Genomic DNA, 11946 nt, shown 5'->3' with positions numbered 1-11946 from the left:
TCAACGGTCAAAGTCAAAGTTAACAGTAAAAAAGTTCCCCATACGGTTGCCACATCTTGACCGAGCTTCTGTTACGTTGTAGTGGTCTCAAGACAAAACAATCACAAAGATTGCCTTTTCTCACGTCGTGAACACTGTTCTGGCCTCCTTAATGCTTTAAGTTCTTAGTCGTTAAGACCATTCATTCATACTTTCTGAGAAGCTTTCCCACTCCCAATGCAACATAAAAATTAGTGCTTTATGGACATGCATGTCTCTTCCATTTTAGGTCCAAAAACTTTGAAGAAATGAACTCAAACTTGTGCATGTGACCAAATACACCATATAAACATAGATTCGAAACATATAACCCCAAAGGGACCCTAAGGATCCATAAAGTTGCCAAATTTATGGAACCTAACCATTCAAACTCTCATAATCATGGAGAAAAAGACACAAGAAACCTAGATCTAGAAGCACTAGTCATAAAGGTTGGATCTTGAGGACTTACAAAGATGCAAAATATGAGCAAGGATGAGGAGAGGATGTTAGCTTGCTAGATCTTTGAACCAAGAGCTTCTTCTTCTTCAAAACACCAAAACACGAAACCACCCTTTAAATACAGAGAGGAGATGGTAGGCTGATATATAGTTGTGAAAGGAAGGCTAGAGTTTCTCTTAAGAGGCTTTAGATATAATGGAGTACAGAAAAATGCCCGAAAAATACGAAACCACCCTTTAAATACATAGAAAACCCTAAAATTCATGGGCCCGAGCTGCCCAACGCTCACCTCGTGACAGCCTGTTTGTCACCTCATGATGACTCATCACGTCGTTAAAAGTTTTTAATTTTTTTTAAAGATATTTGAAATAGTTTTTTGGATTAAGAGTTTTTATTTAAAAAATATAAATTCATAATTCATAATTCCTAAAAAAACTTCTTAAATTAAAATTGTTTTTTAAAACTAAAAAAACTTCTAAAACCTCATAAACCTTTTTGCCAAAATTAACTTTAAATAAAAGTATAATTTTGACCAGTTCGCTTATGATTTTATTATTGATTTATATGGCAGTTGACATTATTAATAATAATTAATTAATTAAATTAATAGAAAAATAAAACTAACCTCCCCTCGTCCCTAACTCTCTTCGACATACAACCCCAAGAAAGTACTTTGCCTTTTGAGTTTTGACTTTGAGTGATTGTTCATTCCGGAGGATTTGCTATTTATATGATCCTTTTTCAATAAACAAGAGTTTATATCTCATCAGATTAATTCGTATGTATATGCATTTGTATTTTTAGTATTTTTCTTCTTGTCCGGTTTGACCATTTAAACTAAAAACGATCCATTAACTCCACACAAAAAAAAACGGATTTATGTAAAAAATTTCAACCTGTTAAAATACATAATATGGAAATTAAACAAGTAAAGCTATAATCAAGTTTCAACCCAATTAAGTAATCAATTTGACACAAGAATACACGAACTTACTAGACAATTTCCATAACTTGTTGATCAATAGGGAATCTATCATTTATTTAAAAAAGTCAAGTAATCAAAGAATTTAAGTATTCAAAAATATTGCACCCTATTAATATTTGAAGTGTTCCACAATTTCCACGAATTCTTTGAAGATGAAACCAACATATAAAATCTCCAATACCCCAATCCAATAAACACAAAACAAAATTCTGTTGGTGATTATAACTTTCAAAGAATGAAAACACTCCATATCCATGTCAGCACCTTCATGTTCATATTCTCTCACTTCTTCTTCTACCCTTTTCTCAGTGTAGCCGTTGACACCATCACACCCACACAGCCCCTCACCATCAATCAAACTCTGGTCTCTAATGGTGAAGTTTTCGAGTTGGGTTTCTTTAATGCAAACAACGGTAGTTTGTATATAGGAATTTGGTATAAACAAATTCAGCAGCTAACGTATGTTTGGGTAGCTAATAGAGACACCCCCATTACATCATCATCGGGGAACCTAACCATCGTCGACAACGGCAACATGGTGCTGGTAGATCAAGTGGGAACCGTCGTCTGGTCATCAAATCAACCCACAAAGGCGGTGAAGACGGTGGCGCAGCTTTTGGACAACGGTAACTTTGTGCTTCGACCGGAAAACGATGAGAGACCGGAGAATTATATTTGGCAAAGCTTTGATTATCCGACTGATACTCTATTACCGGAGATGAAACTGGGGTGGGACAGGAAATCTGGAATTACTCGGCGTTTGCAGTCGTGGAAGACGAGCAATGATCCGGCGACTGGTGATTATTCTTTTAAACTGGATACCAGTGGCTTCCCGGAGCTTTTAACATTGAAAAACGAAACAAGAATTTGGCGAACTGGGCCGTGGAATGGGATAAGATTTAGCGGCGTGCCGCAGATGGTGGGGGTGGATATAATGCAGTTTGAATTACAGGATAATTCCGATGAGATCAGTTATAAGTTTGAAATGGTGAATAATTCTATTTATTCACGATTGGTTATAAATTCTTCTGGTATTAATCAAAGATTGGTTTGGGCCAAAACAACAGAAACCTGGAGGGTGTACTGGTCTTTCCCCGGTGATTGCGATCACTATGGTGAATGTGGTCCGTCCAGCGTTTGTGACACAACGACTGCACCATTCTGCAATTGTTTGACCGGATTCCAGCCAAAGAACAAACAATTATGGGATCTCCGAGATAGAACGGACGGGTGTGTTCGGAGCTCTGTAATGGATTGTGGGTCGGATGGATTTCTGCAATTGAAGAACATGAAGTTGCCTGAGAGTTCGAAAGCGATTGTTGATGAGATGAAGAATTTGAGCGATTGTGGTGAGATGTGCAGAAAGAATTGTTCTTGTGGTGCTTATGCTAATATGAATATCAATGGAGGCGGGTCGGGTTGTGTGATGTGGGGAGTGGATCTTATGGATATGAGACGATATGCTGGTTCTCAAGATGGAGGACAAGATATCTACGTTAGAGCCGCAGCTTCTGATTTGGGTATGTTTCTGAATTATATTTTAGCGACTTATATCGTATGTATCAAAAAGTAGTAGTTTTGCTTTAAATTTTACAACTTTAGACATTAATAATCATGAGTTTGTTGATTGCAGCTCCACCGCCGGTAGCTGAAAGTACCAAAAATGGCTCCGCCAACAGCAACCACGTTGGTAAGGTTGTCGGCATTACCATGAGTAGCTTTGCGGTGCTCATATTTATTCTGATACTCGTCTACTTGAAGAGGAAGCAAACACGAACCTTGATAACATCAATGGATAGAGAAGGTAATTTTGACTTTTTTAGAGTCAAACACCATAGTTTATAATTTTGAAAGCAATAATTAACATTAAGGTAACATAAAGGATAAGTGCAAATGACTATAAAATACTAAAATGAATGTAGTCCTGTAACAAAATAATCATATTTCGTGCAAATATTCATTTTTCTTTTCTTAAAAACATCATTTTTTGTAATGATGACCATTCATAATTGATAAATCAATTTCCCAAAATCAAGTTTTAATATGTCTATTTTGTGATATTGTTCAAAAGATGGTCAACTTATGATAAGACCCATCCCTTTTCGTTTTAGTAAGTAAGTAGTTAACCCTATAAATAATTCATAACTAGATTAACCCATCAACAGTTTTTAACGTTTAAACAAATTTCAGTTACAAGACTTGAAAAATAGGATGCAAGTTTTCATTTTGGATAGAGAGAGTTCGAACTTTTTAAGTCAAAACAGACCGGGTGAGACTTCATATGTGCTTGATATATTTTGTTTGATCCAAAATAGGTCCACAAGGAAGAACCGAAGATTCCTTAGTAAATGATGAGGTTATTATACCAAATAGAAGAAGAGATAATCGTGGCAAAACAACTATCGATGAACTTGAATTACCCTTGTTTGATTTTACAACACTCGCTATTGCAACAAACAACTTCTCAAAAACAAATGAACTTGGGAGAGGGGGGTTCGGGCCTGTTTACAAGGTAAAGTACTAGTACTAGGAAATATGTGAACATCTAAAATTAAGGGTGTTAAACCTATCTGATTCCAAAATTTGATATGGATATTTGATAATCTGAAAATTAGAGTAAATATTATCAATAGTTTATGATATGCAGATTATTGAAAAATCCGAATTATATGTATCTTCATTTGTTATTTGAAATTGGAGTAAATATTTTCAATAGTTTTTGATATCCACATTATTGAAAAATCCAAAATATACATATCTTCATTTGTTATTTGAAATTACTTTACTTTTGTTATTATTTTTTGTTTTTTAATTATTCGAATATTCAAATAAGACAATAGAAAAAAGATAAATAGTTGCATTATTGTTGTTGGTGATATAGGGTATATTAACGAAAGGTGAAGTTGTAGCGATAAAAAGGCTCGCAAAAATCTGCGATCAAGGGATTGAGGAACTTAAAAACGAGGTTCAATTAATCGCGAAACTCCAACATCGAAATCTTGTTCGGGTATTGGGTTGTTGCATTGAGGTGGAAGAGAAGTTGCTGATTTATGAGTTTATGGAAAACAAAAGTCTTGATTTGTATCTTTTTTTTGGTAAAAAATTTAGTGGCATTGTTTTTCTTCTTTTGAAACCCGAGTATTTTTCCACCAAAATCTAACTATGTTTTCTTAAAATCATTATAGGAAAAGAGGAAAGCATGAAACTTAATTGGAAGATCCGACTCGAAATTATACGTGGGATTGCACGAGGGCTTCATTATCTTCATCATGATTCAATATTACCAATTGTCCATCGAGATATGAAAGCAAGTAATATTTTGCTTGATAAGGAAATGAACCCGAAGATATCAGACTTTGGTATCGCAAGGATTGTTGGAAGGGATCAAAAAGAAGTACTAACAAAAATAGTGATTGGAACATAGTAAGTATCTTTGTACTTATATATATATATATATATATATATATATATATATATATATATATATATATATATAGTTTTACTCGTTCTTATTATTTTTGTCAAATTCCTTTTAGTGGTTATATGTCACCCGAATACATGATGAACGGGAATTTCTCAAGAAAATCAGATGTTTTTAGTTTTGGGGTTTTGATTCTCGAGATAGTGAGCGGTAAAAGGAACAGAGGATCATCCAACACAGATAGCCAACTTAACCTTCTTGCACAAGTAAGTAATATTAGTGATATACTGACAACTTCTAAACTGATCTTTGATATTATACTTTATATTTCTAAAACCATACCCCATAAACTTAAAGTTAATTCCAGTTGGGTCCTTGTCTCTTTAAATTATTGTATTTGAAATGAAACCAATATTTTTTAGGCATGGAATTTATGGAACGAGGGGAAAGCTTTAGAACTATTAGACGAATCGATTGGAACCAAATTTTCAGAAAATGAAGTGTTGAGGTGCATACAAATTGGACTCTTATGTGTTCAAGAACTACCGAAAGATCGACCTAAGATGTCAGAAGTAATGTTGCTATTGAGCAGTGAAACTGTAGGAATGTCACCACCAAAACATCCCGGATTCTTCTTTAGGAATGAAAATCTTGAACCAGAAACTTCAAGCAAAAAAGATGATTCCATGACAGTAAATCAAATAACACTAACAGTAATAGAAGGTAGATAGCGAAACTAGGTTAGTCACCATCTAGCATCAATTTGAGATTGTCATACTTTACACATTACAATACATCAAGTGTAATTTGTTGGATTTGATTTTGTATATTATTATACGAAGTTTTATTAGTGTAAGACATTGTTTTGCAGTTTATTTGTTGTAAAATCTGAATTTTAATATAAATTAAAACTCATTTCGCAAGATAGATTTCTAAATGAATATATTGACAAGTAGTTTACATCATGATCGATCACTTGAACTTAATTACCTTTATTCATTAATTGCTCGAAGCGAACCTCAATTTAGTTCTCGATCGGAAGTTTCATCATGTATCGTCTTATCAACATGTTTTCATTGGCTTTGTCTGTTTTATTGTGAACGTCTCTCTCAAATGAAAAAACTAGAATTCGCAAACAATTGAAATAAGACCATTAGTTGTAAAAGTCTTATTTATTGATCACTAAAACTCGAGGATATTAAATGTAAATCCGACAAAAATTAGAAGTGATGTCCGCAGCTTTATTAGTAAGAATTACAATGAAAATGTTTGCCTCAAGGTTATTATATTCTTATATTTTTATATCAACTTTATGTTGAGCAGTAGGTTTTTTTCATCATTTTTATATAACTTGTTAATTTCATTTGTTTTATCTTTTCCACAGTTCATACTGAACGTACATTTTTTTTGTTGACGCGGTATGTCACGTCTGTTGATGTTGATTGGGCTTTTTCGTATATTTTCGGTATGCCAATCTTATAGAAATAAATAAAAGTATTGGTGAGGAGTCTCGAACCAAAGACCACTCATGCATCTTTTTTGTTTCACTTGCTAATGGCCTTTAAAGAGGTTTATATGATCGTATATTAATGGTTATTCTTAATTTTACTCACATTATACGAATCACCATATTCTACCTAGTGTCACGGACGCAAGTTCGACATTACTCCTTGTCCGTGCGGCGTACCGAGGTCCCCCATAAAACCCTGATACCAGCCAGCCCATGTTACACACGCCAACTGGTTTCGCCCTGCCATGGGCTCATCGGGGAAGCGGCACTAGCCCCCGACCAGTTGTATCTCTAGAACGCTACGGCCCCCTTCATTGTCACGCACTTCAGCTACTCGGCCAGACAGCAACGACAAGCATAACAACGTACCTTGGACTAGGACGCCCCCTTTTGAACCCAATAGCAAGCTATTCTGGTGGCATGGTCTTTGTCTTCTTGGTCAACACGGTCACGAGATATCAGCCCGTGACACTCTCCCACCGCAAAATTGTCGCACGTCCTCGTGCGATGGAAGAGGAACTTTTGTCCTTTCGAAATGGCCTTTCTTCTGATACCAAGTTTGATCGCATACCGCTACACTGGATCCCAAACTTTATACTTCAAAGTCGGAATCCTCGGCATGTGGCCACCCCCATTACTTCCTTCAAGGAGGTAGAGCATTCATCGGTGTATTGCTCTTGACTTCGCAGCAACCCACCAGCATGTCCATACTTCTATGGACCCCACGAATATGCACGATCATACTGGCATGTCCCTTCATCATTTGGCTCTAATACCACTTGTCACGGATACAAATTCGGCATTACTCCTTGCCCATGCGGCATACCGAGGTCAACCATAAAACCCCGATACCAGCCATCCCATGTTACACACGCCAACTGGTTTCGCCCTGCCATGGGCTCATCGGGGAAGCGGCACTAGCCCCCGACCAGTTGTATCTCTAGAACGCTACGGCCCCCTTTATTGTCACGCACTTCAGCGACTCGGCCAGACAACAACGACTAGCATAACAACGTCCCTTGGACTAGGACGCCCCCTTTTGAACCCAATGGCAAGCTATTCCAGAGGCATGGTCTTTGTCTTCTTGGTCAACACGGTCACGAGATATCAGCCCGTGACACTAGTCTCAATATCAATGTTTTTATATACATTGTTATTTCAATAAACAACTTATAAAATTGTAGTAAAAGATTGAATCTCATGTGTCTATGTACAAAAGATATAAAATAAACATAAGTATAAAGATTGTATTGGATGTAGACATGTGTCTTACCCTAAGTAATGTTAACTAGAGGGATTCTCGTATAGAGATGGCAAAAAAAACCCGTACCATGGGTACCCGAAACCCTAACTCGAGTTGACCGAGTAAATCCTCAAGTTGACCGGGGACGACTACGGGGATGAGTATTACCTGAATGCAAAAAATGGGGATGGGGATGGGGATGCTACTACCTATCGAGTACCCAGATCTGTACACGAAACCGGCCCCGATAGGTACTATATATATATATATATATATATATATATATATATATATATATATATATATATATATATATATAGAGAGAGAGAGAGAGAGAGAGAGAGAGGGAGAGAGAGAGAGAGAGAGTGGTTCAAATGAGAACCCAAAAAGGTTAAGAACCCACATTTTATTAGTAAACATGTATTGTGAGTAATATTAAATATGTTAAAGTCCCGATTTTTGTCCTTTTTGTAAGAAAATAGCAAAATCGTAATTTTTATAGTCTAATATATTTTTTCATACATTCATTTATATTTTAACAAAAAAAAATATATGAAATACAACTTTATATAGTCAATTTACAGTTTAATACGTAAAATTCACAACTTAATATAATTCATTTTACATAAATTTACAAATTTAAAGAAGTCAAATCCAAACTCTACCACTACCACCACCACCACCACACGCCGCCACCAACCTGTGCTAGCTTAACGACCATCTTTCTTTCCAAAACAGATATATACATAAAGTCATACATTAATAGCTTAAATACTACATTCACAATTTAATAAACATATTAATTAACTCATTTTTAATTTAATGCAAAACAATTATAAAAACTAATGCATTCTTACATACTTATACACATAAAAAATAAATATATATTCATAAGAAACTAATACAAAAAATCATACAACAATCATTCATATTTTAACATAAAATTTAGAGAAAATTCACAACAAATATAGTCAATTCACAACTTAATAGAGTGAATTATCATTTAATACATAAAATTCACAGCTTAATCTAATAATTAATAATTTAATACACGTAATTCGATATTTTTAACTTAAAACTTACATTTATACTTTTAGATTTAGAGGCTAGTGTTTATTTCAAAGTTTAATTTACATAATAGTCATAGTTTAAATTTTATATAATTTATTTAAAATTATAGAAAATCATATATGTATATAATGCTTCTTTCTTCTCAAACAAGCAAACACAATATTCATAAAATATTCACAGGTTAATATAATCAATTCATTTTTTAATACACAAAATTCACAGCTTAATACAATAAATTCACAGTTTAATACATAAAAATTATATATTCACAACCATATTCTCAACTAAAACTTACATTAATACGTTCATATCTAGAGACATTTATGTGTTTTAAATTGTGAATTTCTTATATTAAGTTGTAAATAAAATTCATAGCTTAATACAGAAAATTCACAGTTTAATACAATACATTCAAAAATCATTTACAAGTATAATATCATACTTCAGTGTACTAAACAGCCCATTCACGGTTTAATATATGCATAAGTTATCTTATATTTCAGAAGCCAACATCAAAAGAAAAACATATACATGAATCATAAAAGGGGATAACTTATATGAAATCAACGAAGAAAATGAGTGAGAAATAGAAATATCTTTACTCTACCACCACAGTAGCATTAATACCGCCAACTTCCATACGTCACCATCAACCATCGCCACCACCAACCACCAGTAGAAACAACACCAACATCCTTCTTTCAAAAATCAGATCAGGATAAAAAAAATCAGAATTCATAATTTAATACAACATTTCAAACACTAAATCATAACTTAATTTAATATTTCAGACATTAATTCACAACTTTGTGTGCACCACACACATCAGATCCATAATCACCATAAAACATCAAATCTGATCAGATATATAAGACGATGTTATATTAACATTTTATACATTCATTCATAGCCTAATTTACCATATTCACTGTTTAAACTCTAAAAAAAACTTCACTGTAGCATTCAAAGCTAAATTCATAACTTAATAATTTACCTAATTCCATTGAGGCATTTCATCAAGCACCTTGTGTGCATCTTTTTTTTTTTTGCAGAACTTTCTTATGTAAACACCATCACCGGTGACCAGATCTGATGCGGTGGTGGAACTGCCGCCTACCATCATGAAATACCACACACAAACACCATATCTAACCTGAAAATACACAAACACATCAGATCTGATGACGATCAGGTGGTGTTTGACTAGAAATAAAAGAAAAACATATAAATATGAGTTAGAGAGAAAGGGAAGGTGGTCACGAAACAGATCTGGTAAGGATGTGTAACGATCCAATTTTCAAAAGAAATTTTTCATTTTTAATTAGCCAAAACACTTTCCATAAACCATAAAATCACAAATACAATTGTTTTCAAATTCATAACAATAGCAATATTATTTCAAATCATCAGAGTGTCCCATAAAACGCCTGAGAGAGAGTGCATGACGCGTCATCAAGCTTTGCCCTTGCCCTTAGGCTCAGATGTACCTGAAACAAATCCACAAAATGTAAGCTAATGCTTAGTGAGTTCCCAGAGCATACCCCATACAATCCACATAAACACAAAAGCATACTAGTTATAAAAGCTACATATACCACAACAGCCATGTATACAAACATATAAGGATGCGATGGGCTCCCCCACATGGTCTTATACTGACGTGTCATGGGCTCCCCCCATTATCTTTAGCTGACAAGCCATGGGCTCCCCCACATGGTCTTTCATCCAATTGTCATGGGCTCCCCCCATAGTCTTTAACTGACAAGCCATGGGCTTCCCCACATGGTCTTATATCCAAGTGTCATGGGCTCCCCCCATGGTCTTCCCTGCAAGTATCATATAAATACTAGCATAGCATACCACTTAGCATATAGCTAACTATCATAACACATATCTCTACATCAACTAATGTACCACATATCACAAAATGGGCCGGCCTTGGTGCCTTAGACCCATTAGTATGGTGAGGAGACTCACCTCTCGCGAATGCCGAACTGACAAGATACGATCAGATAAGTCCCACGCACTACTCCAACTCAACTGCCTATAATCATAATGTGGTAGACTTGTCACAATCCCGAAATACCATAAATACCCTCAAAGTCAACCCTGGTCAACCCTGGTCAAATTCAAGGTCAACAGTCAAGGTCAACAGTCCATGTTGACCTTAACTCGTCGAGTGCATCCAACAACTCGTCGAGTTCCTTCCGAGTCCATTCCACTGAATCCCGAGTCAACTCGCCGAGTCACCTAAGTGTCTCGTCGAGTCCTTCAAATGTCCAGAAGACCAAAAATTCATGCAGACCAAACTCTAATCCTTCACTGAACTCACTCAGAATCTCGAAAACGGGTAAACCCTACCCGAATCGTCGAGTTGGCTAAGGAACTCGACGAGTCCCTTTAGTCCTTTTTGAGTTCAGACGTTTTTAAGATACCCCAAAGCTCCAGATTGCAGATCTAGCCTCCTAAGGCATGGCTTCCACGTAAAGTTGCAAACTTTACGTGCATGCAAGCTCTTTATGCCAACACCAAGCTAAGGGATGGGTATAAACCAAAGAGAAGGGCCAAAGCTTGATGCTTTCAGTAACTTTATAACTCTAAGGACTTAGAGGATTCCAGATCTGAAGTTACAACTTCAGATCATGCCCAATACCAGAAATAATCTACAAATGTACTAAAAATGGCCTAAAACCCAAGAAAAAGGGGATCTAATGCTATAATGATCAAGGTAACAGCTTGTTACCTTCAAAGGGATTCCCAAACGTTGTAGATGTTGGATCTACAATCTCCTTCCCGTTCCAAGTGTAACACCCAAATTTTCAAAACAATTTTTCACATTTTATAAAACACATTTTCATTCATAATCGTTATAAAAACACCATTGGATCACATAGTCAATCATAACATCATATCCCAAGATCATAATAAAAATCTCCCCGTGTGTGTACTGATCAAGCCGGCGCCTTCCCGCGATCCTCGCTGGTACCTGAGACACATAACACAACACTGTAAGCATAAATGCTTAGTGAGTTCCCCAAAATACCACACACAACACATATTAGCCACTCGAGGCTATAACTCTGATGACCCTCTGGTCAAGGTGTCTCTGTGGGACCCTCCAGTCCCATAACTCTGTGGGCCCTCTAGCCCTAACTCTGTGGGCCCTCTGGCCCTAACTCTGTGGACCCTCTGGCCCTAACTCTGTGGACCTTCCGGTCCTAACTCTGTGGACCCTC

General features: G+C 35.8%; 1 protein-coding gene across 1 annotated transcript; it reads left to right on the top strand.

Moving 5' to 3' along the window:
- Nucleotides 1-1622: 1622 nt before the first annotated feature.
- On the top strand, nt 1623-5733 carry LOC145123384 (receptor-like serine/threonine-protein kinase SD1-8). Its single transcript, XM_079058599.1, has 7 exons — nt 1623-2985; nt 3099-3269; nt 3781-3977; nt 4347-4560; nt 4651-4888; nt 5002-5152; nt 5309-5733. Exons 1-7 carry the CDS (start codon nt 1701-1703, stop codon nt 5615-5617), a joined length of 2565 nt encoding a protein of 854 aa, XP_078914725.1. The 5' UTR covers nt 1623-1700; the 3' UTR covers nt 5618-5733.
- The last annotated feature ends 6213 nt before the right edge of the window (nt 5734-11946 follow it).

Source organism: Lactuca virosa, chromosome 7 (assembly GCF_052849685.1).
Source record: "Lactuca virosa cultivar CGN04683 chromosome 7, Lactuca_virosa_CGN04683_v6, whole genome shotgun sequence".
NCBI classification, from domain to species: domain Eukaryota; kingdom Viridiplantae; phylum Streptophyta; class Magnoliopsida; order Asterales; family Asteraceae; genus Lactuca; species Lactuca virosa.
The sequence above is the reverse complement of the archived record's forward strand: the minus strand, read 5'-3'. Positions and strand labels throughout refer to the sequence as shown.

Bases quoted from the DNA above. Each gene is read 5' to 3' on its own strand.
- LOC145123384 (XM_079058599.1), top strand. From the start codon at position 1,701: ATGAAAACACTCCATATCCATGTCAGCACCTTCATGTTCATATTCTCT. The intron at 2,986-3,098 runs GTATGTTTCTGA...TGTTGATTGCAG, and splicing joins AGCCGCAGCTTCTGATTTGG to CTCCACCGCCGGTAGCTGAA. The intron at 4,561-4,650 runs GTAAAAAATTTA...AAATCATTATAG, and splicing joins TGATTTGTATCTTTTTTTTG to GAAAAGAGGAAAGCATGAAA.